Source organism: Ochotona princeps, chromosome 16, assembly GCF_030435755.1.
Source record: "Ochotona princeps isolate mOchPri1 chromosome 16, mOchPri1.hap1, whole genome shotgun sequence".
NCBI classification, from domain to species: Eukaryota; Metazoa; Chordata; class Mammalia; order Lagomorpha; family Ochotonidae; genus Ochotona; species Ochotona princeps.
In genome coordinates this window covers 52,626,892-52,654,850 of record NC_080847.1, presented here as the reverse complement: position 1 = coordinate 52,654,850, position 27,959 = coordinate 52,626,892, and the positions used below count along the sequence as shown (strand labels likewise).

General features: G+C 57.3%; 1 protein-coding gene across 3 annotated transcripts; it reads right to left on the bottom strand.

Moving 5' to 3' along the window:
- Nucleotides 1–2: 2 nt before the first annotated feature.
- RELB (RELB proto-oncogene, NF-kB subunit) lies at nt 3–25,853 on the bottom strand. Of its 3 annotated transcripts, none has more exons than XM_058674711.1 (12): nt 25,666–25,853; nt 24,687–24,734; nt 19,607–19,633; nt 17,668–18,020; nt 8,873–9,030; nt 7,772–7,863; nt 7,482–7,613; nt 5,498–5,602; nt 3,158–3,373; nt 2,524–2,592; nt 2,333–2,410; nt 3–801 (listed from the first exon to the last, which is right to left on the bottom strand). In XM_058674711.1, exons 1-12 carry the CDS (start codon nt 25,718–25,720, stop codon nt 398–400), a joined length of 1,737 nt encoding a protein of 578 aa, XP_058530694.1. In that variant the 5' UTR covers nt 25,721–25,853; the 3' UTR covers nt 3–397. The 3 variants fall into 3 exon arrangements, with proteins under 3 accessions (XP_058530694.1, XP_004598012.2, XP_012786058.2); XM_004597955.2 differs by having other exon boundaries at nt 19,625–19,633; XM_012930604.2 differs by lacking the exon at nt 19,607–19,633.
- Between the last annotated feature and the right edge of the window lie 2,106 nt (nt 25,854–27,959).

Genomic DNA, 27,959 nt, shown 5'->3' with positions numbered 1-27,959 from the left:
CCAGGGTTCCAAAACTATCTTTATTGGGAAGACTGAAGAAACACCCGGCACCCCTCCTCCCCCCTCACCTTCGCGGCGGGGTGGGGGAGAGCTGCCCCCACCATATGTACAATCTTGTGAGAACACAGCGTGAAGGGGCGGCTGGCAGGCCCCCTTTCCCTGCGAACCCCAGTTTCCTTCTTTATAAAACGGGTTCCGAGGGAAACCCGGGCTTGAAAGCCCCTCGCTAGCTTGGAAGAACTCCGATTCAGAAGGGGCAGGAGGTCGGAAGACTTGACCATGGGTGGCCCCAGGGGATGAGGGTGCTGGGACCCTGGTTGGGGTCTGCACACTCCCCTACCCCCACCCCCACCCCCTCCCTCTCCACCCAGCACCTCAATTCTGGCACCGCAAGGGGCTACGTGGCTTCAGGCCCTGGGGACAGAAGGCCTCCTCCGAAGGCCGCCTCGCGGTACTGGTTGGGGAACATGTTGCTGCCCACGAGGCTGGCTGTGCCTCCGTCTCCTGGGCCTGGGGCCGAGTACGAGTCCAGTGTCAGCGGCTCAGGGCCAGGGGTCTCCCCCATCGCAGACCCTGGACCCCCACCACCGCTGCTGCCGCCACCAGGCACCGCACTGGCCAGGGGCGGCTGTGGGGGCAGCAGGTCCAACATGGTAAAAAGCGAGGGGGCCCCGGGGTCGTAGGCAAAGCCGTCATCCAGGAGGTCAGGCCCCCCCGGGGGCTCCATGCCGGGCAGGGACACAGTGCCGGGGAAGAAGTCTGTGTCCGGTAGACAGAGGGCCGAGGGCGAGAGGAACGTGCCTGTGGAGAGGAGGAGGGAGACGCTGGCTGGCGGTCTGAGTCACTGCATCCCTCAATGCCCACTTGCCCTAGCCACTGGGCGGTGGGGCCTTCCCCACGAATGAGGAAGGTGAGGCGGCTTGGCAGTCCCCTTCCTGAGTGGAGAACACCCAGGCTAGGAAGTCTCCAAGCCAGAAGCCTCACCATGAGCATGCCTTTCCCACTTCCTCAAGTCCTTGACGAACCTCAGGGGCCCTGAGCTACTGGTGGTCAGTTGACTAAGTGTGAACTGGAATGTTGGCAGGATGACTGGAGCTGCAACGGTCACCTTGGACCACAAGATGGAAACTGGACCGAAAGTGCCTGGAGCTCGGATGAAACCGCTGTGATTGGGGTCTGGCAGCCCAGTCAATCCAGCGCAATTGAAATCCAGCCAGTTGGGTCCAGCGGCATGGCCTAGCGGCTAAAGTCCTCGCCTTGAATGCCCTGGGATCCCATATGGGCGCCGGTTCTAATCCCGGCAGCTCCACTTCCCATCCAGCTCCCTGCTTGTGGCCTGGGAAAGCAGTTGAGGACGGCCCAATGCATTGGGACCCTGCACCCGCGTGGGAGACCCGGAAGAAGTTCCTGGTTCCCGGCAACGGATCTGCACAGCACCGGCCATTACGGCTCACTCGGGGAGTGAATCCTCGGACGGAAGATCTTCCTCTCTGTCTCTCCTCCTCTCTGTATATCTGACTGTAATAAAATAAATAAATTAAAAAAAAAAAAAGAAATCCAGGCAGTTGACAAGTGGCGCCTCTGCTTCCCAGCAGGTGCCTACCCACAGCATCCTGGGCCCTACTCTGCCTGCCGTGGTGTGGTCTCCCTCATCCCTGGGAGGCAGGCTGCTCATTGGACAGCTGAATGTTAAACTTAGGCTCCTGAGTGTTGCGACGCTGCGAAGCTGTGAGCTGAGAGGTCAAATCCGATCTCAAAACCCCTGCCTGTGATCGGTACTCTGGAGCCCTGAGAAAGGGCAGGGTGATTACACGTTGGAGAGCTGGGGGCGTACAATGGCACATGAATGGCAGCGGCCTGGATGCCACACACTGGTCACACCTAAAACTGGCGGTTGGCGCAAATGGAGCAGCTGGGCCGCTGGTTTCCAGTTACTCGGAAGTAGGGACCCCAGAGGGACTTCCAGCCTCCATGGAGGGCTGGAGGAAGTGGGGCAGGCTCAGCAGGCCGTGGGTGGCTGGCAGCTAGTGGGGAGCTGGCTGTGTGCTGCCCTGGGCTAGCTGGCATGCAGTGGGGGGAGGGGACAGTGTTCTCAGAATGGGTGGTTGGCATGGAGACCTAGAGCAGCTCAGAGTTCCAGTCCCACCCCACAGGTGAACGACCAGCCCCCGCTACCCTGCGAGTGCACACATGTACACATGTCATCATTATGGAGATGGGCACCCCACCTGCTCAACTCCCTGAGACAGTGTGACCCTGGCCGAGAGGTGCCTTTTGGGACCCTTGCTCTCTCCACCTGTAAGATGGGGGGGGTTGCGGCAGTTGGACCCACCTGAGCCATGGCCAGTCAGGAACTGGTCCAGGAAGGCTGGCTTCTTCTTCCTCCGTTTGCTCTCAATGCCATGGGGGTCTAAGGGAGGGCAGAGATGAGGGACCTTGATCTGGCTGTATCCCCCCACTCCCTAGCCTTGGGCGGGGGCAGGAGACCAGGGCCCGGGTGCGCTCACGGCAGAGGGCACACACCAGAGCTGTTGAGCTCGCCGAGGACATCCGGCATGCCCCGCTTCCGCTTCTTGTCCACGCCGTAGCTGTCTGTTCAGAAGGCGGGGAAGTCAGTAAGCAGAAGTACCGCGCGGGGAGCTGTTACCTGTTGGACCCTGCCCTCTCGGTGTTCCTGGGACAGCCCCAGGCGCCTCCTGCCTCCAGGCCTTGACACTGGCCAATCCAGCTGTGGAGGACAGATTTCCCCCACTTCTGTGGACAACTGTCCCATCATCTCAGCACTAGCCCAGCCATCCCTCCTCCAGGAAGTCTTTCCCGGCTCTCAGACTGCATGAAGCACCCTTCCGTCGGCCACCCTTGTACTTGGGTGACCCAGCTCCAGTCCTACCCACACTGGTCACCTTGTGAGGACACAGGCTGGATTGCCCAACCTCTTGCACAGGCCCATGCACCTCCTAAAGGCAGAGCCAGGGGCTGTCTCGGTCACTGCTATGTCCCCAGCACTACCAGCATGGGACAAGGCGCGAGCAGGTATACCAAGAGGACTACATACTGCCTCCAACTCCCCCACCCAATGCCAGGAGACAGGTGCTATGGCTGAGGTCTCCCAGATGCCTGGTCCCTGGGGAGGAGTGCCACGGGGGGCCACGGTTACCATGGTCACGGGGCAGGTAGGTGAAGGGCAGCGGCTCACTGCACACGCCGTCAGTGAGCCGCTGCAGGAAGACATTCACAGTCACAGGCTCGGCGATCTCCAGGTCCTCGTAGGGTGGGGTTTTGAACACGATGGCGATCTGGCGGTGCACGTCGGCCTGAGAGAAGTCGGCGCGGCCTTCCCAGGAGGCTGTGCTGAACACCACTGAGATGTCCTCTGGCAGGGACATGGGGGTGGCAGCTGAGCCAGGGCCGCCAGCCCCAGGATCAGCACACAAGAACACAACACTGCACAATCGCTGCTGGCACTCACTGAGTACCTACTATATGCAAGCTCTTGGTGGGCACCTACTGTGTGCTGCTCATTATAGGACTAAGAAAAGGCATATTTATTTGAAAATCATAGGCAGGGGAGATCTTCTACCTGGCTGTTTATTCCCCAAAGGGCCACGATAGCCAGCTGGACCAGTCCAGAGCCAGGACCCTATGACTCTATCTGGGCTTCCCATGTGGCAGCAGTGCAGGAGCCAGGACTTAAAAGTGGTGCCCACATGTGAGATGCAGGCATTGCAAGCAGTAGCTTAGCCTGCAACATTACAAAACCACCCCCCACTGAACGTTTTATGAAAGCTTTCTGTAGCATCTCATTCAAACTCTGTAACAAAAGAGGTAGGCAGAATTGGTGACCCCACTACATCAGGGGTCCCCAACACCACCCTGGGATGCAGGTTTGCACAAAAGAACTCCCAGGACCCAGCACATGCTCCAGCTCCTGGCTAGCACCTCACCAGGACCCAGCCTTGACAGAGTGGCCAAGATGCCAACCCAAGCGCCTGTATCCTGTGTCATCCCTTCTCAGAGTGCTGGGTTCGAGCCCTGGCTCCCCTTCCAAATTCAGCTTCCTGTTTACAAGTATCCTGGGAGGCAGCTCAAGCACTTGGGTCCCTGCACCCCTCTTGGGAAACTTGAGTTCCAAAAAATTTTTTGAAAGACTTCTTTTTGTTAGAAAGGCAGACGTATGAAGAGCACTGAGAGGTCTTTCATCTGCTGGTCACTCCCCAATGATGGCGCGGGGCCCCAAGGCCTTGGGCAGTCCTTCACTGCTGTCCCAGGCCACAGCCAGGGAGCTAGATGGGAAGTAGGGCCGCCAGGACATGAACCAGTGCACCTACAGGATCCCCATGCTTGGAGAATTATCCAGTAGAGTCATCATGCCAGCCCCACGGCTCCTGGCTTTCAGCCTGGTCCAGTTGTAGCTATTGTAATTATTTGGGGAGTGAACCAACAGATGAAAAATATTGCTCTTCCAGTCTGGCACAGTAGCCTAATGCCTAAAATCCTGCCCTTGCATGAACAGGATCCCATATGGGCACCAATTTGTGTCCCGGCAGCTCCACTTCCCATTCCAGCTCCCTGCTTGTGGCCTGGGAAAGCAGTCGAGGACGGCCCAAGCTTTGGGACCCTGCACCCATGTGGGAGGCCCGGAAGAGGTTCCTGGTTTCCAGCTTCGGATCGGCGCGCACCGGCCATTGCGGCTCACTTGGGGAGTGAATCATCGGACGGAAGATCTTCTTCTCTGTCTCTCCTCCTCTCTGTATATCTGACTTTGTAATAAAATAAATAAATCTTTAAAAAAAATTATCTTTCTACTCCCTTTGCCCTGATCTGCCACTCTGCCTTTCAAACCAACAGTAAATCTTCCCAGAACAGAATCCTCATGCTCAAGTCCTTTACATAAAATGGCACATGATTCACACAGCACCTCCCCCCACACACACACACACACACTCTGGGGGATGCTGCCTGACACGTGAGGCACGGAGCGCTGCGTACACTGTCGTGACACTGCATCGTGCAGTGAACCCAAAGACAAAGTGTGCACATGCTCAGTCCAGAGGCCTTCGCTCTTCCAACATTTCAATGTTCAGTGGGTTGAATCTGCAGACTCAAGACAACAAGCAGACAGGATAGCGGAACAGCAGGCTCCTAACGCCCTCTGCCTACCCAGCGAGCTGCAAAGTCCCGGGTGGAGGGTGGAGGAGACTTCAACCCAGGGAGGAAGGAAGGGACTGGAGCAGGTGTAAGGGGAGCACAGCCACCCGTACCCTCTGGACCCTCCAGGATGAAGCCTCATCCTGAAGTGTGCCTGCAACCCTCCAGCGCTAACTCAGCCGCCCTGGTCCGCCTCTGCCCCACGAGACACACAGTCTCTCTCTCTCTCACACACACACACACAGGATCAGGCAGGAGCACACTGCAAGTCACTGGGGGCTCCTCCACCTTGCCCCACCCTCACCCCTCCTGGCCACCTCACCTCCCATCTGCGCATGCACATCCTCACCTTTTTGCACCTTGTCGCACAGCAGGTACAGCTCCTCGCCGCCCGTGCAAGGCCCGCTCTCCTTGTTGATCCGGCAGATGCGCAGCTCTGACGTGTTGGTGGACTCTAGCAAGAAGTAATAGATACACATCTGTACCATCACACCTTTGTCAGGCATCCAGAGAAGTGCCCAGGGAGGGTCTCAAAGACAAACCTGTACCGTCACACCCTTCTTGGGCACCCGGGGAGTGCCCAAGGACGGTCTCAAAGGGAGACCTGAAAGGTCGGCATGGTGGCACAGCACCCTGATTCACTGCCTGCAGTGTTGGCATCCCATATGAATCAGCTCAAGTCCTGGCTGCTCTGCTTTGCATCCAGATTCCTGCTAACACAGCTGGGAAGGCAGCGGGTGTTGGTCCAAGTGCCCGGACTCCTGCACTCTCATGGGAGACATGGATGGACTTGTGGGCTCCTGGCTTTGGCTGCTCTGGTCATTTAGGGAGTGAACCAGCACCCATATGAGACACCAGCATTGCAAGCAGAGGCTCAGCGCATTATACCACAACACCAGCCCAGGTGTAGAACCTTCTAAGGGACGTCTGTGTCTTGTCCCATCCGTAAGTCTGGGATCTCCTTCCAGGGACTCCTCTCACCTCAGCCACAGGGATGGGGTAGGGTTGGGTCACACCCTAGCTCATGTGTCCCACATTTACCAGTAAAAGCACCACGTGTCTTTACCCATCATGGATTCGTCAGAGTGGAAAAAAACACGAAAAGCAGGCCAATGAGGGGCCGGTGTGATGGCTCAATTAGCTAATCCTTTGGCTAGAAGCACCAGCATCCCAAATGGGTACTGGTTTGTGTCCCAGCTGCTCAACTTCCACTTCCCATCCAGCTCCCTGCTTGTGGCCTGAGAAAGCAGTCAACGACAGCCCAAAGCCTTGGGGCCCTGTATCTGTGTGGGAGACCCAGAAAAAGCACCTGGCTTCACATTGGCTTGGCTCCATTTGGGGAGTGAACCAGTGGACAGAAGATCTTCCTGTCTCCCCTTCTCTCTGTAATTCTGCCTTTCCAATAAAAATAAATCTTTTTTAAAAGCAGACCAATGAGAGACAGCCCTGAGATTCTGAGCCCAAACACTGGACAGGAGAGAGCAGAACAGCTGCCCGGGGGCAGGGTGTGAGCCCACAGCTGGCACAACTGTGGAGGGCCCTGCCCCAGGACCGCTGTGGGGAGCACGACCAAGGGACAGAGAGCAACAGCTGACAGCACCTAGCCCTGAGTCAGGCTGCCACTTCTCCGTGTTTCTAGTTGGTGGAACAAATTCTTCCTTTCCCTTTAGCCCATTTGAGTTGGGCTCTGTCCCAGGCACCATACAAGCCCCAACTGAACACCATCTCCCAGAACCCACCTTGGAGCAGGTGCCAGTCACTGCAGATTAGCTAAAAAACAAAGATCCACCTTAACCCTCTCCCATGCCCGACCCCTCCCTGGAGGAGGAAGACCCAAGTCATCTCCTTCCCAGACTCCCTTGCAGCTAGGAGTGACCATGGCACAAAACAGAAGTCCACTAGGGACATCCTAGCAGCTTTCTGCTTCATAAACAAAAAGGCCGGGGGCAGGTGTGGTAGCACAGAGGGCTAAGCCACCTACTGCTTGGGATGTCCACCCCCTGGATCGGAAGGCAGGTTTGACTCCCAGCTGCTCTACTTCAGATCCAGTTCCCTGCTAATGCACCTGGGGAGGTAGTGAAGGATGACGCAAGGTCTTGGGCCCTGCACCCACATGGCAGACCAGATGGAGCCCCTGACTTTGGCCTTGCCCCAGTCTTGGCCCTTGAAGCCATTTAGGGAAAGAATACACTGTTTCTCTCTCTTGGTCATTCTGCTTTTTAAAGACATACACATTGTTAAACACTAAGACACTGCCTGCGCCCTCGCCACTCTCCAAGGGGCTCCAGTCCCACAGACTTGCTGTCAACTGTGGGGTCAGCAGGTGCACTCACTCTTGTCATACACGGGCTCCGAGAGCACTGGCTCCATGTGGCGTAACTGCCCCTGCTGGTCCCGATACGAGGCCTGGAAGCAGATCCTGACCACGTTCATGTCCACCTCCTGGTGATTCTTCAGGGACCCAGCTGCAAGAAGGGAAGGACACAGCCTGGAGCAGGAGCAGGGATGGGGCGGACCTGGGCGGGACTGGGGACAGGACCAGGCCAGGAGCTGGGCGGAGCCTGTAGAAAATGGGCGGGGCACGAGGGGCCAGGACGAGGGCCAGGCCCGGAGCGGGTCTCACCATTGTAGGGGTCGATGCCCAGCTGAATCTTGCGTTCGATGGCGGCCTCAATTTCCTTCTTCCTCACACACTGGATGCCCAGGTTGTTAAAGCTGCATGGAGCAGGAGGAGGGGGAGCAGGGCTCCTGAGGGGCTCCTGCAGTTCCAGGGGAGCAGCTGCCTCCAGGGTCTGGGGCTCTAGCCTCCCATGGGGGGTCCCCAGGAACAGGCCTTGAAGGCACCAGCCACCCCACCCCCACCCTAACTGCGCTTATAGGGAAGAGAATGGTAGATTAAACACCAATGAGGTTAGTGCCACCCATACCCTGAACTCATCCAAATGGCATAGCTCCAAATCCTCAGTGCTGACAAATTGGCGGAGAGTTTGGAACTCACAAACTGTGTACCAGTCACATTCATTCTTTCCTCAACTATTCTCAAGCAGCTATGACTGTGCTAGGTTCTAGGGTACACAGCAGAAAACCAAAGGGGTGGGGGAGAGACTCCTGCTCTTATAGTTCATCATTTTTGCTACATTATAAATACTGAAATGTCTAAGTGCCTGGCCTGGAGCCCTGCAACTTGCTGTTTAGGAGGGCGTCCTGGGCGAGGCATGCCAGGCATGAGGTAATGCCCAGTAGCAGTTAGCCACAGAGCAGCGGGAGCTAGCTGGGAACTCTGTAGTGCCTGGAGGACTTGGTTCACCAGTCTGGGGCGTGGCACACCAAACAAAATGTAGCCAAGAAAAAGCACCGGCAGCTTCAAATATCATGATGAGGAGAGACGACACGCGGCCTGACAGGAACACAAGGGCCTGCCCGGGCAGAGCATACACACATGGAGCAGTGCCTGCACACCCACAATGCATCCCAGGAAGGAGTCCACGTGGGAGGAGGCAAGGACAGGAGGGAGGACAACCCTCCCCCACCTCAGAGCTCCATGAACCAAAGTGCACCAACTGCACAGTGAGGGGGAGACTGGGCGAGGCGGCTGACGTCAGTCACGTGCGCCCATACCCTCTGGGAAGTGAAGGTAGCTGGGAGGCATGCGCAGTCACGGCCCGCACTTCCCCGCTGAGGGGCTGCGACCAGGCCGCCCCCGGGGTCCCCCCGGACCAGGTACCTGTGCCGGGGACTGACGTGAGGCCGGAGGCGCACCCTGCAGACACCATCTGTGCAGTCCTTGCCCACCAGGCTGTGGGGGTGCACCCGGTGCGGCCAGTCTTTCCACACCAGGCACGCCGTCACCTCCACCTCGCGCAGCCCTGCACAGTCACGGAGCTGTGGGAACACAGGGGCTCAGGGGGGCTCCCTAGCCGACACCCCCACCCGGTACCCTTCAGTCGCTCCCTGTAGCTGCACCAGCAGCACAGACGGGGACCCTTCACCTGCTTCTCACTTCTGATCACTGGCCTGGGGACGCCTCCTACCTTCGGTCACTCAAACATTTACCTTTCTTTTGTCTAATTTCAGAGGCATAGAGAAGCACAGAGCAATCCCATTCCCTGGTTCACTCCCTAAATTCCCACAGAGTGCACCCAGGCCCTGCCAAGCCGGGAATCAGGAACTGAACCCAGCTGTCCCATGCGGGCAGCAGGAAGCCAGTGACGGAGCCGTCATCTGCTCCTCCGAGAGTGAGCGCTGGCAGGGAGCTGCAGAGAGGGCTGAGCCGGGCACTGCACTACCGCGAAGGCAGCTGCCTCAACTGGTGTCTTAACCTCAGGGTTAAAGTTCCACCATTCCAGCAGGATGCACGTGGGGTGTTCACCCACAGTTGTGGACAGCTGACCAGCTCTACAGACATCTTTCTGGGGACAGGCCTAGTGGACACTACCAGACAGGCAATCAAACTCCCTGTCCCCAGTGCTGGGAGTCATACCTGTCCCCAGTGCTGGGGTCACACCTGTCCCCAGTGCTGGGGGGGTCAACCTGTCCCCAGTGCTGGGGAGTCGCACCTGTCCCCAGTGCTGGGGGGGTCACACCTGCCCACAGTGCTGGGGGTCCACACCTGTCCGCAGTGCTGTGAGTCACACCTGTCCCCAGTGCTGGGGTCACACCTGCCCACAGTGCTGGGGGGTCACACCTGTCCCCAGTGCTGGGGGGTCAACCTGTCCCCAGTGTTGGGGAGTCGCACCTGTCCCCAGTGCTGGGGGGGTCACACCTGCCCACAGTGCTGGGGGGTCCACACCTGTCCACAGTGCTGTGAGTCGCACCTGTCCCCAGTGCTGGGGGGCTCACACCTGTCCCCAGTGCTGGGGTCACACCTGCCCACAGTGCTGGGGTTGCACCTATCTGTCCCCATGCTGGGGCAAACGGACTCAGGCCAGCTTGGCACTATAACTATTTTAGATTTTGGATTTTTCCAGATTTGGGAACATCTGCATATGCATAATGAGCTGTCTTGGGGAAGGGATTCTCGCGTGTTTCACAGACACTTTAGAGACAGCCTGCAGGGGTCTGTAAGCTCATGCTAAGGCGCCTGCAGGCTTTCTTAAAGATCCTCTTATTTATTCAAAAGGCAGAGTGACGTTGGGGTGGGACAGACAAAATAGGAGACAGAGGGAGGCACGCACAGGGACAGAGAATCTTCCATTCCAATTCACTCCCTGGAAGGCTGCAAAGGCCTGGGCCAAGCCAAAACCTTGAGGCACGAACTCCATGTGGGCCTCCCAAGTGGGCGCAGGGGCACAGCACTGGGCTGTCCTCCCCTGCCTTCCCAGGCGCATTGCCAGGGAGCTGGCTGGGAGGCAAAGGCAACATTAGCTGCCAGGACACAGACAGAGGCTCAGCCCAGCCAGCTCCCTGGCAATGCGCCTGGGAAGGCAGGGGAGCCCAGCAGCTGCGTGGTAACTAAGGCTGACCATGCAATCTCAGTGTGGAACATTCCACCTGTGCCGTCATGGGGGTGTTCAGCATGTCTGGGTTTGGGAGCATTTCAGACTTCCAGCTTTGGGATGCTCTGTGTGCCGGGAAGTACGCATCACATCCTCTGGGCCGGCCCACCCGGACAAGGCCTGCCTCAGACCGCAGGGCAGTGGCACAGAAACCCTGACACAGGGTCAGAGGTCAGACTACCAAGCGGTGACAGCAACACAAGACAGCCACCGCATTTTATGGCAGGGGTGACATTACTAATTTTTTGTTTGTTTTGTTTTGATATACAGAGAGGAGGAGAGACAAAGAGGAAGATTTTCCATCTACTGATTCACTCCCCAAGTGGCTGCAATGCCCAGAGCTGTGCCAATCCGAAGCCAGGAGCCAGGAGCTTCTTCTAGGTTTCCCATTCAGGTGCAGGGTCCCAAGGCTTTAAGCCATCCTCAACTGCTTTCCCGGACCACAAGGGAGCTGGATGGGAAGTGGGGCCACTGGGATTAGAACTGGCACCCATATGGGATCCTGGAACATGCAAGGTGAGGACTCTAGCCGCTAGGCTACCGCGTGGTGTCCTCACCTCCCAAGCTTTGAGCTGGATGTTACACTTGATGTAGGTCTGCAAGTATTCACACTGCTGTTCCCCTGAGTCCCAGTTCTACAAAGAGAGGGGATGGGCCTTGTAGCTCAGCAGCTTAGATATGACTTGGGGTGCCCCACAGCCCCTATCAGAGGGTATGGGGCTGAGTCCCCGATCTGCTGGCAACTCTAGCTTCCTGCCAGCGTGCACCCCAGGAGGTGGCTGGTAATGACAGCTCAAGTCCTTGGGTCCCTGCCGCCCTCCTGGAGGGAGTACCCAGTTCCTGGCTCCAGCCTGGCCCAGCTCTGGCTGCCATGGGCACTTGGGGAATGACCCAGCAGATGCAAGGTCTGCTCCTCTCTGTGCCTCTCTCTGGAACTCTACCTTTCAAGCACACAAATCTTTTCTCCTAAAAAAGATTAACTTTTATTTCTTTTTTTTTTTTTGCTATTAGTCATTTAATGCAATTCTTCCTACAAAATTCAGAACTTGCAGAGTGAGTCCCCTATGTTAGAGCAAGAACAGATCACAGCTGGCTGAGGAACAGTCTTGAGTTTTGACAGCATCATTGAATCCACAGGCTGCTGGTCAACCTCGCGCTGCTCCGTCACCTCTGATTTCTGCTCATGTTAAAGATCTGCCCTGCGTGAGTCTGGAGCTGCTGCAATCGCAGCTTCTAGAAATAAGTAGAGGGTGCTCGGGAATTTTCTCACTGCTGATGCCAATTATAGCAGAGGTGGCGATGCCAGGTTCTTGGTGGGATTTGTGTAGAGGAGCGTGATGGAGCTAACAGGTGCAGCCATAGGCAACAGACTGTGGCTCGGCTGCCACGGGAGCTGCATCCCTTCACCGCTGTGAGCCCGGCGAGGACTGCCAGGATGGCCTGCAGGTTCCTCACAGGCTGACCCAAGGGCTTGCACAGCTCTCAAGGGACACATTCAAGGAGACAGTATCCAGGCATCCTGCGGAGCTTAACCACCCTGGGGCCACTCTGCTTGTCACCATCAACGGGTCTGTGACCGCAGCAAGGGCCCACTCCTGCTCTTTAGTCCTGGACGTGGGAGCCCAGTGCTTCCTCTCGGACAGGTCATCCGGGCCGCAGGGCAGGGTGGGGTCCTTCCAGTTCCTCCTGAACACAGGCTTCCTGCTGCTGCGGAACCTCCCTCGCTCAGGCTTTTGTTCCTGAAGTTCTTGTTGTCTTGGGTGCAATGGCTCAATGACTAAATCCTCACCTTGCAAACATCAGGATCCCAAATGGGCGTTGGTTCGTGTCCCAGTTGCCCCACTTCCCATCCAGCTCCCTGCATGTGGCTTGGGAAAGCAGTTGAAGATGGACCAAGCCTGAACCCCTCACCCACGTGGGAGACTCAGAAAAAGCTCCTGGCTCCTGGCTTTGGATCAGCTCAGCTCTGGTTATTGTAGCCATTTGTGGGGTGAACCAGCAAACAGAAGATCTTTCTGTCTGTCTCGCTCTGTAAATCTGACGTTTCAACAAAAATACATAAATCTTTATTAAAAGAAAAAAGATGAAGAAGAACTAAAGGCCACTATTTTTTATTTATTTGAAAGGCAAACCTACGGAGCGAGATGGAGGAAGTGTCCATCTGCTGGTTCACTACCTAAGTGGCTGCAATGGCCGGGACTGGGCCAGACCGAGCTCAGGAGCCTTATCTGGGTCTCCCAAGAGGGTGCAGGTCCCAAATACTCCACTGCTTTCCCAGGCACATCAGCAGGGAGCTGGATGGGAATGGAGCAGGTATGACTCCAACCGCTGACTGTATGGGAGGCTGGTATCTTAGTCAGATAAGCCACAATACTGGTCATAAATAAACAAACCATTAAAATAAATAAATAAATGAATTTTAAAATAAACTCAGGCTTATACAGAACACCAGTGAGCAAGGTATTTGGGTAGTACTGCCCTCTAGTGACCATATAAGGAAGTACAGTGACTTTGATACCACCAGAGATGTCAGCTAGCTGGGAGTTCCAGGGACAGGACCACACAACCTGCCTGTCAGGACTCATGAGGACTCAGAGCCGAGAGCTTTTTTATCTTTGAGAGGTCACATGGAATTGTGGATTAGCCTTTTGCATGGAGTCAGCCCGACTTGGCACCAAACCCAGGCTCTGTGGTTTCTGTCATCTTCCTGTGCTGGTCATTGGCTACCAGCAGACACGCAGCAGCCAGTGGGGGCTGCAGTGGGCTTGGCCACCCCTTATGATGCTCCCATCCCATGTCATTGGATGGGTTCAAGCGCCAGCTGCCCTGCTTCCAATCCAGCTCGCTGCTAATGCGCCTGGGAAAGCATCAGGGTCCCAAGTGCCTGGGCCCCTGCCAGCCATGTGGGAGATCTGGAAGCAGTTCCAAGCTCCTGGCTTCAGCCCGGCCCAGGCATGACTGCTGCAGCTGCCATTTGGGGAGTGACCAGCAGATGGAAGATCTTTCTCGTCCTCTCTCTTTGTCATGCCACTTTTCAAACAAGTCAGTAAGTCCATCTTTAAAAAATAAGTAAGCAGGGCTCGGCAGTGTGGCCTAGTGGCTAAGGTCCTCGCCTTGATCCCATATGGCCGCTGGTTCTAATCCCGGCAGCTCCACTTCCTCTCTATCTCTCCTCCTCTCAGTATATCTGACTTTGTAATGAAAATAAAAAAATAAAAATCTTAAAAAAAAAAAAAAAAAAGTAAGCAGGCAAGTGCCGGGCCCACAGAGACGTGCGGCATTTGCCCTGTGCCCCTGGCAGGTGCCTCGCCCTCTCCCAGCCTCAGTGTCCTCCTGGGGACAGACTTGGAGACAGGCACATCGTACCCCAAGCCTGCAGTCACAGCCAGAGCAAGTGCCTGCAAAGACTTAGGAACACAATGTTCAGGAGACAGGCCCAAGCACACAGCAGCCTCCAGGCACCTGTTGATCAGCACTACACACGCAGCCTGACCATGCCTCACAGATGTCCCATCCCACACCTCGTCCCTTGATGGCAAGAGAACAAGAAGGCCACAGTGTCCCTGATGGGGTCACCACTGGCCCAGAATCCTGTCCTCTTCTCAGCCAAGCCTGGGTCATGAAAGGCAAGGCCGACAAGAGGCACCTGACATTGCACACAGCACCTGAGCCCGGGGTGGCCAGGAAACCAGCTGAGGACAGAATCAGCAGCTACAGGGGAACATTCCAGGGCCAAATGTGCCAATCAGGAAACAACTTGGGGCCAGGACTATGGTGCAGCTAAAGCTGCCACTGGCATCCTCTATGGCTGCCAGTTCAAGTCTTGGCTGCTCCACATCTGCTACACCTCCCTGTCAATGCACAGGGAAAGCAGTGGAAGATAGCCCTGGGGCTTGGGCCCCTGGGTGGGGTTCCAGGCTCCTCCCTTCAGCCTGGCCAAGCCCTGGTGCCTGCAGGCATTTGGGAGGTGAACCAGCAAATGGTCCATCTCTCTCTCTCTCCCTCCCTCTCTCTTTGTTACTCTCTTTCAAATCAGTCATTTAAAACACCCACCACCTCCTATCAGATAACATGTGGGTGAGATCACAGCCTTGTCTCGGCAGTCCTGCTACACCCTGGAAAACTGCCCTTGGCCTCAGACACACACCTAGATGTAAGCATCCATGGACACACAGCTCCAGGAGGGGAGCAGTCAGTCAGTCAGGGGTGAGTGCTCCCGGCCCCAGCCCTAGCTTCCGGCTGGAGGAGCACAGCATGGAGGAGGGAGTGACTGGGGGTTCCCATCTCTCATGTGGAAGACATGGATGGAGTTCCCAGCTGGGGCTGGCTCAGCTGCCATTGCGAACATCTGAGGCCAAACCAGCTCTGCCTTTCAAGAAACTAACAAAAAAGGGGGGTACGCATTCAATGAGTGAGTGAGCAAGAGAAGCAGGGATGGGAGGAGAGCTCAAGCAGAGGGACCAGAGAAAGTTGAGGCCTCAGGTAAGCAGCAGGTGGCCTGCCAAGGAAGCCGCAGCAGAGGCAGAAGCTCAGTGCTGAAGGCAGCTGTGTGGGAAGGGGCTGCAGGGAAGGAACCCAACTCTGGCAGGTGCAGGGGCCGGGGAGGAGGGAGGCAAGAAGAGGGCAGCAGACAGGTCAAGATACCACCGGCCACCCCAAACGAGCAGGTGTAGGAAGCTGGAACCCAGGGAAGAGGCCTTGGCTGAGGGGCTGCAACTCGAGTTTCCCTGGGCGTAACGGACATACAGCTTCAGCTCAGTAACACCCACATGGGAGACCCCCTCAGGACTGGAGAAAAAACTGCTGGGTAATCCCCCTCCAAGGTGGGTGGGTGTGGGGGGTAAGGAAAAGCCATTAAGTTCCCTTTCCCCAGTGATTCCCCTTCTAGAAGTTACTCAGGGGATACAGGAGAAAGAAGCAGCAGTTAAACCATGCTGTTCTCCGCAGCCCTGCTTCTGACCGCGTGAGACGGGAAGCCATCATCATTGCGCCCACCAACAGAAGAGTTGCCCAGGAAAGGGCCACACGCCCACATGATGCAGTGTGATGTTGGGCAGGTGCTGTGGTGCAGCAAGTTAATCCACTAGCTGAGACGCTGGTCTCTTATACGAGCACTGGTTCCCAGTCCCGGCTAATCCACCTCCAATCCACTAATGAATCTGGTACAGCAGCAGAAGACACCCAGTGCTTAGGCTCTTGCACCCACATGGGAGACCAGGGTGGCATTCTAGGCTCCTGGATTTGGCTTGGCCCAGCCTCGGTCACTGCACCCATTTATGGAATGAACCAGTTGACAGAAGATCTTTATTGTCTCTCTCTTTCTGTGTAACTCTGCCTTTGAAACAAATAATGTTTCACACATAATTGCCTAGAAATAACTGCAATTAAAAGTATCTTAGGGAGGGCCTGGCGTGGTGGCCTAACAGCTAATGCCCTCGCTTTGCACATGCCAGGAACCCATACAGGAGCTGGTTCTAATCCCGGCAGCTCCACTTCCCATTGAGTTCCCTGCTTGTAGCCTGGGAAAGCAGTTGAGGACTGCCTTGGGACCCCACGCCCGAGTGCGAGACCTGGAAGAGTTCCTGGCTCCTGGCTTCTTATCGGCTCAGCTCCGGCCACTGCAGTCACCTGGGGAATAAATCAGCTGATGGAAAGATCTTTCTCTCTGCTTCTCCTTCTATCTGTAAATCTGACTTTCTAATAAAAATAAATACATCTTCAAAAATATCTAAAATTATGTTTATTTTTATTTATCTGAAAGCCAGACCAATGGGGAGAGGCAGAGAGAGAGCAGGATCATCTGCTGGTTCACTTCCCAAGTAGGAACAACGGTGAGGCTGGCGCAGGGAAGAGCCAGGAAGTCCATCTGGGTCTCCCCGGGGTGTCTGGGACGAGCACTTGGGCCATCCTCTGCTCTCTCTGAGCTGCCTTAGCAGGGAACTGGATCAGAGTCAGAGCCTCAGCAGCCCTCCCGTTTGGGATCCGTTGTCCCAGGCAGTGGTTAGCGAGCAGCGCCACAGTCCATGTCCCCTCCCCTTCTTGATACCAAGAGCGTTAGTACAGTGTGTACAGAGTCCTGTGCCTCAGTGGGTGTTTCCTGGGCTGCTGGTGTACCTCCGCGGGTGTTTTCTCGGTTACCGGTGTACCTCCGCGGGTGTTTTCTCAGTTACCGGTAGACCTCCGCGGATGTTTTTTGGGGTTACTGGTATAACTCTGTGGAAACCGCCTCAGCAACATCCTGAGGACGCTTTCACTTTGCAGTTGCTCTGTACGCATGCGTGGGCGGCTGTGCTCACACACCTCCCTGCCCGGATGCACCTGTCACATCTGCCTGCTTACCCAGCCAGTTCCCTCCCTACTGAGCCACACTGAACATGCTTGTACTAGATTACATCACCAAGGCTGTGAGGGGTAAGGCGATGCCTCCCTGCTCCCACCCAAACGCAGCACTGCTCCAAGACAAACTAGAAGCGGCAGGGTTGTGGCCTGAGGTGGTCGACGGTGCTACTGTGTACAATTTCAGCATCCCTTATGGGTGCCAGTTCCTGTCCCGGTTGCTCCACTTCCCATCCAGTTGCCTGCTAATGTGCATGGGAAAGCAGTAGAGGATGGCCCAAGTGCTTGGGTCCCTGTGTACATGTGGGAGGCCCAGATAAGGCACCTGACTGTGGCCTGGCCATTGCAGCTACTTAAATGTTCAGGGGTTGAACCAGCAGATGAAAAATCTCTATTCCTCTCTGTATATATAACTGTGTATTTAAAATAAAAATAAATAAATAAAAGCTTTTTTTAAAAATTGCCTAGGAGTAGCCAGGCCAGGCCTCAGTGGAAAGAGCGCCCTCTCCCCCGCACTCAGCACCCTAATCCTTAAAACCCAGAGAGCTCCAACAGTGAGTGTCCAGCTTCCGCAGCCCTGGCCAAGCGTGTTCAAGGCCCCACCGTTTCACCCCTGGGGCCAGGTGAGCCAGCCACCCTAAAACACTAACCACCATCCCCAACCCAGTGCACAGGTGCCCCGGCCCACCTCGATGGCCGGCAGGGTCTTGCTGGCCTCCGTGCTGCTCTCGCCCAGGATGCTGCCGGCCGAGCGACCCTCGCACTCGTACCGGAAGCGCATGCCGCGCTGCTTCGGCTGCTCGGTGATGACCAGGTGTGGCCGCGGGCCCGGGCCCGGTGTAGGGGGCAGCAGCCGGCCAAGCTGGCAGCCCCAGGGCGGTGGTGGGGGCGGCGGGGTGGCTGGAGGGACCGGGGCGCCCAGAGTGACGGTGCTAAGCGTGGTGGACCCCCGAGACACCATGCGGATCGACCCCTCGACCAGGTCCTGCGGCGCCCTCTCCAGGCCGAAGCCGTTCTCCTTGATGTACTCGTCAATGATCTCTGCAGGAAAAGCAAACACAGCTTGGTGACGCCTGAGCCATGGTGTCGGACCGAGCCAGGCCCAACTGAGCCAGGCCCAGCAGAGCCACCCAGGTGTGCGGCGGGCTGGATTCCTGCCTCCTCCAACCTCCCCGGCCCCTAGCCCAGCTAACACTCCCGCATCCGCCCAGTCGCCCACCTCCAGCTGGATAAAGGCCAGGACCCGACCTGGAGGTGCCCTGCCTGTCTCACCCTGTATACTGGCAATCACAGCCACTCTGGCCCACGTGTGCCCACCTGGGATGCCACCCCCCTGGTGCAAAAACAGAAAGGACCACCTGCACCTGCTTGACACGTCCAGTTCAGCCTCCACTATGCAGTCCCACCCCCGCCTCTCTCCATCCCCGCTGCAGTCTGCCCCACTCTCCAGCTAACACCCTCCCCCTGCACACCCCACCCCAGCCATCAACACCAATGTCTTCCCCACATAAATCCTTCCGTGAACTTCACTGGTCTCAGAAAAGACAAGATGAGGAGGGACAGGGTTGCGGTGCAGTGGGTTAAGCCTCTATCTGTAACGCTGTATCCTGTATGGGCACTCGGCACATCCAGTCCAGCTCTCTGCTAACGTGTCTAGGAAAGCAGCAGAGGACAGCCCAAGTCCCTGGGCTCGCGGAAGACCAAGTGAACTTCCTGGTTCTTGCTTGTTGTAACCACTTGGGGAACAAACCAGTGAATGCATGGTCTCTCTCTGTTGCTCCTTCTCTCTGTAACCCTGACTTTTTTTTTTAAAAGATTTATTCATTTTTATTGCAAAGGCGGATATACAGAGAGGAGGAGAGACAGTGAGAAACATCTTCCGTCCAATGATTCACTCCCCAAGTGAGCCGCAACGGCCGGTGCGCGCCAATCCGATGCCGGGAACCAGGAACCTCTTCTGGGTCTCCCACACAGGTGCAGGTTCCCAAGGTCTTGGGCCGTCCTCAACTGCTTTCGCAGGCCACAAGCAGGGAGCTGGATGGGAAGTGGAGCTGCCGGGATTAGAACCGGCGCCCATATGGGATCCCGGGGCACGTTCAAGGCGAGGACTTTAGCCACTAGGCCACACTGCCGGGCCCAACCCTGACTTTTACATAAAAAAGAATACAAAACCTCACCCCTTCCCTGGGCCATGGAGCCCTAGGCTAAGCAGCTGCCTCAACCCCTCCTTCTGCCCTAGCCACTCCTGTCTCTTGCCCCCACCCTGCCTGGCCCCCCAGGGTCTTGTCCCGGGCCCTCCCTCTGCCTGTTCCCTGCTGTCCCACCCGGCCAGTGCCTGCTTCCTCACTCAGACACCAGCCCTCAGCTTTCTTCCTCGCCCCCCACCCCATGTGCTCAGCCCACCACAGCCCTAGCTTCCCCAGCTGCTGCTTTCCCCAGTGACAGCATGAACCCCAGGAAAGCATGGCTGAGCCCCTGGGGCCTAGCACAGTGCCAGGGACTGACAGGGGCTGGCACCCACCTGCCACCCCCATCCCACCAGTCCTGGAAGCCACACCATGAGGACCCCTCCCCTTGTCATCAGACAAGACCCCATCCGGGAACCCCTTGGCCTCCCAGTGGCGCACCTGCCTGGTAGTACTCACCCAGTTCATCTGTGGAGGGAAGAGAAAGAGACACGTGAGCTCCAGGAAGTGATCAAGGCTCGGTCCCCAGCCCTGTCCCCCGGAAGCCTTCCCCAAGCTCCGACCTAGGGAACCCTCGCCTCGGACCCAGGGCAGCGTCAGGCTAAGCCCCCTCCCTGACCTCCCATCAGCCACTGGGGTGAGGGTGCCAGTGCCTGGCGTCCTAACAAATGCTCAGGCCAGGGGTCTAGGAAGCACGTTTGGAAAAATCCAAGCTCCTATTCCCAAGCGAACAAAGGAAGTTGCTTCCCTCAAAGACTAGCAGCAACCTCTAGGGGTGACCCCTCTCCCAGGTGCAACCCTAGACCCACTAAGTCACTGGCTGGTATCTGAAGATCCCCACAGGCCAATGAGACTGCCGGCGGTAGCCTGCTGCACATGCTGGGCCAGGCCCCGGAAGCGGCCGCCCACAATCCTGGCTCAAGCCCTGCTTTTCGAGGGAGGAGTGACAGGAACTCCGGGTCTTCAGGAAAGCCCCCAGTCACCTTCCTGGGAAGACTCAGCCCTGGCCGGGCAGCGGAGAAACCAAAACCAACCTCCTGTCATATCCCAGGCAGCACGGGAAAGCCCAGAGAGGCCGGGCGGCCGGGCGGCCTGGCGACAGACACACAGCAGGGGCAGCTGGCCAAGCAAGCCACAGGTCCCTCCCCAGGCAGCCTGTGCCGGCCACTGGGCAGCAGGCCTGCCCGCTTCCCTACGCCCGCACGCCCGCGGGGAGTGGCTTGTGAGCCAGACCTTTGCTCTGGGAAACAGCTTCACCACATCCTTATCTTGGGTGATCGGAGTGGCTAGGAGGGTGCCAAGTCCCCATGTGGCAAACGGGGAGACTGAGGCTGAGGCAGGATGGGGACTCGGCGCAAGGTCACGAGCACGGCCAAGTTCGGCTTGTTTCAACCTGCAAACTCCTTCCTGCAAACAACCAGCGTGAACACAGAAGCCCCCAGACCAGCTCAGTTGAGTCTGGACCTTCGAGAAAGTTCTAGGCGACACAGGCAGAGGGAGACGGAGTTCTGGGTGCAGTGCCTGAAACTCTGGACTGAAGGCCTCCGTTCAAATCCTGTTGTGTGGCCAGGAGCCCCCTTCTGAACCTCTTTGGTGCCTCGGTTTCTTTATCTCTAAAATGGGCACACTAATACTGCTCATCTCATTGGGCTGAAATAGCTCAAACAGACCTGACACAAAGTAGCTGCCAGCTAAATGATGGCTGCTCCTGGGCAAGGATCAGGGCCTTGGGTAAATCCCTTCCCCTCCCTGGGTCTTGGTTTGCCTGTCTATAAAATGGGAACATTGAATCCTGACACGGTAGCCTAGTGGCTAAAGTCTTCACCTTGAACGCGCCGGGATCCCATATGGGCGCTGGTTCTAGTCCTGATATCTCTGCTTCCCATCCAGCTCCCTGCTTGTGCCCTGGGAAAGCAGTCAAGGACGGCCCGAAGCCTTGGGGCCCTGCACTCACATGGAAGACCTGGAAGAAGCTCCTGGCTTCGGCTCGGCACAGCTCCAACCATTGCAGCCGCTTGGGGAGTGAACCATCAGATGGAAGATCTTCCTCTCTGTCTCTCCTCCTCTTTGTATATCTGACTTTCCAATAAAAATAAATAAATCTTTAAAATAGAGAAACCTTTTAAAATGTATTTTTTTTTATTTATCTATGTATTTGAAAAGCAGACTCACAGAGCAAGAGAAAGAAATAGAGAAGTCTTCCGTCCTCCGGTTCACTTCTCAAATGGCCGCAGTGGCCGAGCTGGGCCAGAGGGAAGCCAAGAGCTTCATTCATGTGAGTCTCCTAGCGCATCAGAGGTGGAGCAGCCATGACATGAGCCAGCACGCTTATGGGATGCCAGCACTGCAGGCAGCAGTTTAACTCAATGTGCCACAATGCCAGCGTTGAGAAAGCGAGCTTCCATCTGCTGCTTCACTCCCCACATGGCCACAACAGCTAGGGCTGGGCCAGGCCAGAGCCAGGAGCCAGGAACTCCACAAACCGGCAATCCTATGGCATCCTGGTGCATACAAGGTGAGGACCTCACAAATCAGCACCCCTATGGGATCCTGGTGCATACAAGGTGAGGATTTAGCCACCAGGCTATTGTGCCAGGCCCTCTCTCTCTTTCACTCTTCCAGACAAATAACTCAATATATCTAAAAACAAGCAAAGGCGCTCTGCGCTCCGAAGTTAACACAGACCGGGTCTCCCCACTCTTGACCCTTCAAATTCCCAGAGCATGCTGGGAATTTCCTCTCCTTACTCAAAGCTCTGATCAAATAACAACACACACACACACACACACACACACACACACACACACACACCATCTCCCAGGCAGTCTTGCCACCAACAAGCTGTATCCCGTGGGAAGAGCTGTGTGAGCAGGCGGGCAGCTGTGCAGCTGCTACCTCAGGACCTTAGCACACACTATCTCCACCTCCTATGCCTTTCCCTTTAGAGCACTGCTCCCACTCAGGTCACCCTGTGGCCACTGCATGCAACACAGACCCCAGGCACCCCGCTCCAGGGTCATGCTTTCCCTGGCACACACAGTGGCCATCTTTGCCCACTTACCACTAACATGCAGGAGCTGGAAAACTCACCTGTCCCCTCCTCCTTGTCCTGTCCCCAAGGCTCTGCAGGGTCCAGACCACAGGAAGGAAGGGAACTGTCATTATCCCTCCAGCTCGCTCCCTGGGTCTCCTGTCCCCACACTGCTATTAGATATCATGAACCCCAGAGTTTCTACACGGTCCCTATCACATTTTAAGATCCCATATGTTTGTCTCCCCTAGCAGGTAGGGTTGGGCCTGCCTCGCTCATGGCCGGGCCCTTAGCAGTGCCCAGCACAGGACCAGGTCCAGAATAGGCACTCAGTAAATATTTATTGAATAGGTAATATCACAAATCACTCTCAGTGGATGGGTACTGCCGTTGTGGCCCATCGGGTTACTACCTGCAATACTGCAACCCATGCCAGTACTGGTTGGCGTCCCAGCTGCTCTGCTCCTGCTCCAGCCTCCTGCTCATGCACCTGGGAAGGCAGCAGATGGCCCCGGGCTTGGGCCCCTGCCAGCCACAGGGGAGACCCGGATGAAGTTCCTGGTTCCTGGCTTTGGCCTGGCTAAGCCCTGGCTGCTGGAGTCATTTGGAGTAAATCCAACGGACAGGAGCCCTATCCCTCTCTCTTCATGGTTCTGCCTTTCAAAAAACATAGATTAAGCAATCTCAAACCCGGCACAATGGCTCAGTGGCTACATGCTTGCTCTGCACCCGTCAGGATCCCATACGGACGCTGGTTCATGTCCTGGCTGCTCCACTTCCCTTCCAGCTCCCTGACTGTGGCCTGGGAAAGCAATAGCGAATAGCCCGGAGCCTTGGGACCCTGCACCCATGTGAGAGACCCAGAAGAAGCTCCCGACTTCAGATTAGCTCAACTCCAACAACTGTGCCATTTGGGGAGCGAACCGGGGACAGATCTGTCTTTCCTCTGTAAATCTGTCTTTCCGATAAAAATAGACAAATAAAAAAAACCTTCAAAAAACGGTAACAATACACAATGCTATCATTTGATAGCAAGAGCTCCGCCTAGGTCCCACTGACAGTCAGCCCTGGGGCCCTGCCTGTTCTCGGCAGGCACATGGAGGGACCCTGTAACGGTCCAGGCAGCACTTGTCGGGTCCAGCACGACTCCGCCTCTAAGCGAGGCCCCACCCAGCCAAGTGCGGTCTCTGGGTTCCTAGGGCGACAGGACTCCTGCACCTTCCAGGTCCCAGCAAAGGAACGTGGGAAACGATGTGGTCATTTGGCCAAGATTCTCCATTTCCATGGGCCCCACTGGACAGCGCGGTTGAGGGAACTTACAAACTAGCAGTTCTCAGCGTCTCTCAAAGAAATGCTAGAAGGGGCCAGTGAGATGTTCAACTGGTTAATTCTCTGCCTGCAAGCAGCAGCATCCCATACGGACACCAGTTCATATCCCAGCTGCACTGTTTCCCACCCAGCTCCCTGATGCGGCCTGAGAGAGCAGTCCAAGACAACCCAAAGCCTTGGGACCCTGCACCCGCATGGGAGACTCGAAAGAAGCCCCTGGCTCCTGGCTTTGGATCGGCTCAGCTCCGGCCACTGTGGCCATTTGGGGAGTGAACCATTGGATGGAAGATCTTTCTGACTCTCCTTCTCTGTAAATCTAATCTTCCTTTCAAATAAGAATAAACAAATCTTTCACTTATTTTTTAAGATTTATTTATTTTTATTGGAAAGTCAGATATAGAGAGGGAGAGAGACAGAGAGGAAGATCTTCCGTGTGTTGACTCACTCCCCAAGTGGTCACAAAGGCTGGAGCTGAGCTGATCCAAAGCCAGGAGCCAGGAGCCTCTTCTGAGTCTCCCGCATGGGTGCAGGGTCCCAAGGCTTTGAGCCATCGCTTACTGCTTTCCCAGGCCACAAGCAGGGAACTGGATGGGAAGCGGAGCCGCCAGAATATGAACTAGGCCCATATGGATCCCGGTGCATGCAAGGCAAGGACTTCAGTCACTAGGCTATTGCACCAGGCACAAAAACACGTTTCCTTAAACTTTGGAACTGGTATTGACTGGTGCTCACCGTTACATGGCTATTACTACGCCAATGATCCTGAAGGCTCACTGAGCCTTCCTGTGTGTTCGACACAGCTGTGAAAGACTCAGTGAGTCCTTTCCATCCCCCTAGAAGAGGCACCACCAACGTGCCCATTTTACAGATGAGGCAAACTGAGGTCTGGGTGGGAGAGGAGAGTCACCTGGTCGAGACGAAGGCGGCACCAGCATGTAACCCCCAACTTCACAGCCAGGGTGTCAACCACAGAACTCCTTTTTCAGCACCAATAGGCCACTGGCACTGCCATCAATGCCCCTGCTGTCGCAGAGGGAAGGGACACGGAGAGTGGGTGTCCATCAGCAGAGAGCCCCCGGAACTGCCACATGCCTGGCCCCGTGCAGCCCCACCTGCAAGCGCCAGAGGCAAGATGAACCTGGGCCGCGGAGCGCTGCTCACCTGAGCTCCTGTGAACGGCGAGAGAGAGCGAGGAGAGGTCATTGGACCCTGCGGAGAGCGGGGCGTGTGTCAGGACCGGAGGGAGGGCAGCCGGGGGACCCGGGCATCTCTCTGCTCGCCCGCCCCCTGGACCCAGTGTCCTCCCCCTCGCCACCAAAACGCCAGGGCCATCTTCCTGGGCTTGCATCCTTGGCCTCAGCCTCCAGCCTACTCCATCTCCCCTTTAGATCCGGCCTTGAAGACCCTTGCCAGTCTCAGTGACCCAAGTCCTCGCGCCCTTCTTTCTCACAGGATTACTGTCAGGGACAAGCTGCCCCCAACTTCTCCCTCTGGAGGCAAAGGTCACTCAAAGGTTCTCTATGTCAGATCCCGACCTTCTGCTTTTACAAGAGGCCCCGCCCTCAGCATCCTCAGACCCAGCTCCTGCCATGCCACGCCCCTTGCGCTTTTGGCCACGCCTCACCCCGCCCCTCGGGCTAGGGCCCCACCCCTCGGCCCCTCCCGCCCGGCTTCCTCCTCCGAGTTGGGCCACGCCTCACCCCGCCCCCTCGGGTCAAGGCCCCGCCCCTCAGCCGCCTGACCCCTCAGACCCGGCTTCCTCCTGGGGGGCGGGCCCCGCCCCTTGGGCCCCTGGCCCCGCCCCCTCTGGGCCCAGGCTCGGGTCCGGCTTCCTTCTCGGTGCAGGGCCCCGCCCCTTCCCTCGCTCAGGCTCTGCCCCGCTGAGGCCAGGCCCCGCCCCCCTCTTCGCCTCAGGCTCAGGCCCCGCCCCCTTCTCACTCCTCCGTGGGACGCCTCGCCTGAGCCTTCGGCCGGACCCCTCACCATCCCGGGCCGCCCGAGCCGCCACACGGCCCGCCGAGCCCCCCGAGTCCCGCAGACCACCCGGGAGCCCTCGCACAGCCCCCTGCAGACACACACACACACAGCCGCCCCCAGCGCCGACCCCGCCTGCTCGCCCCCGGCCTTCGGCTCCGCTTACCCAGGCCCCCCAGCTCCGACGCGGCGGTCGTTCTGGCGACGCGGCGGCTCGGCATGGCCCGGGCCGTGAGCTCCCCGAGCGCGGCGGAGAGCGCGAGGCGGACGAGCGGCGCAGGGCCGAGGCCGCAGGCGGGGCAGGACGCGCGGCGCCCGGGGCTGCGGGGGGCGCCGGGCCGGGCGGGCGGCGGGCGGGGGCGGGGCGGCGGAATTCCCCGGCGCCGCCGGCCCGCACGCCCATTGGCTCGCGCCCCGTCGTGACATCACGGCAGGGGAACGGGAAAACCCCCACACGTCACGTGACTGCGGGGGCGGGGCCGGCCGGGAAGGGGAGGCTGGGCGCTGCGCTGGAGTGGGGAGGCCGAGGCGGCCTCGCTGCCCATGGTCTCTCCTTGAGGGGGGGACACTCTCACCCTAGAAACAGGCCGACCCCCACTTGGTGGCCCAGTGAGATGTGAACCTGCTGCTTCTCAGGCCGTTAGGGCGGCAGAGGGCTGCAGAGGGGGGCCAGGGCGTCCAGCCACCTTGGACAGTGATTTCTAGGAAAACCCCCAGGTCTCCATGCACCTGTCCCCCTACCTCCCCAGCTGTAGCCCCAGTGCCTGGATGGCTGAGGATGACCGGTGCAGGTTGAGCTGAAGGGATGACGTGTGCTGGTCCTCCTCCCAGCCCCTTCAGGATATTGGTAACTGGCCTGTAGTGCTCTGAGACCCCAGCCCAGTGACCCCCTCTGGGAAGGGACATGGTGTGTGTGTGTGTGAGACTGAGGGCTGAGCACAGAGCAAGTGTCTAGCACCACCTCCCCCACCCCGCCCCTAGGGCGACATTTGGATGTACAGAAAAGCTGAATGATCCCCATGTCCACTTCCTGAACACCCTGCTTGTGGCTCAGTGGTCCCCAGCCCCACGCCTGGTGTCTGTGGGTCCCAGCCCTGCGACTGTGGGGATGGAGCAGGGGTGAGGAGGGGGAACAGAGTTGATGTGCTGTGGGTCAAATGGTGAAGGTCAGTTTCCAGGCCTTGTGGTGCAAGAACAAAGCCAGGCACTAATGCCCTGTAGTGTGACTTTATGCCACTGGAACCCTTCTTAGAGGGACAGACTTTGGCACAGCGGCTAGGACACCCCACCGCATGCTGGAGTGCCTGGCAGGCTCAGTGTCGGGGAGACCCAAGCTGGGTTTCAGGCTCTGGGTTTCAGGCTCTTGGTGACAGCATGGCCTGGGCCTGCTGTGGCGGGCACTTAAGCAGCAAACCAGCAGATAGACCATCTGTCTTCTCTGTTTCTCTTCTCCCTGCCTCCTGAATAAATACAAACTTTAAAATATAATCTTTCTGGATATTGAGATGTCTGTTGTAGCTTCTTTAGATTGTTTGCAACCACTTACAAGGTAAGAATCATAGAGGGAACAGGCTGCCCTTGAACTCCAACTACAAAAACACCCCAAGAGGGCCTGGAGTCACACCACCCACGGCCAACGCCTAGGTCCCCCTGTGCCGGCTGTGAGATGTCAGGCAACAGGCCTCATGTGAGGAACGGGCTACGAAGAGGGTTAAAGAAGGCAGCAGTAACAGCACGCCGTTCCTTCTGCGTCTCACGCCGGCCAGTACTTCCATGTACTTCCCAGTTCCTCTGTGACTTTTGACAAGTTGTCTAAGTTGTTTAGCTCTTGGATTTCTCATCTGTGGGGTGGGTGTAAACAGCATACCTCATGGGATTGTTGTGTACATTCTACACAGGGTCACAGTACTGGACACTGCTCCACAAAAGCCTTCACCATGCAGGAGCTGCAGGCCGGCAACGGAGCAGCCAGAGCCATCCGGGCAAGTGTTCGAGGCATGGAGGAACAGCACTGGCAGGGGCCTGGTGACAGGGAGCCGTGGTTAGCACAGGGGGACTCGCAGGGGACAGTCGGAGCAGGGAGGTGGCCTGTAAGGTGACAGGCACGTGAAGGTTAATGTCCCAGACAAAGCAGACCCTTCCAGCGCTGAAGCTACAGCTGGGCTTGTGACCGGGAAGCCACACACGGAGTTCCTGCTACTGCAGTGCCAGGAGCCCTCACGGCTCCTTCCAGGCCTTTGCCCACGTCAGGCTTCCTTCACAGTTGTCAACCGAGTGACGGAGAGGACAAGCCAGACGTCCTGGGCTGTGCCCATCGAAGCCTGCTGCCATGGCTGGCTGCACCCAGGCACTTCAACCGAGTGACGGAGAGGACAAGCCAGACGTCCTGGGCTGTGCCCATCGAAGCCTGCTGCCATGGCTGGCTGCACCCAGGCACTCTGCAACAGCCCTGGTCTGTGT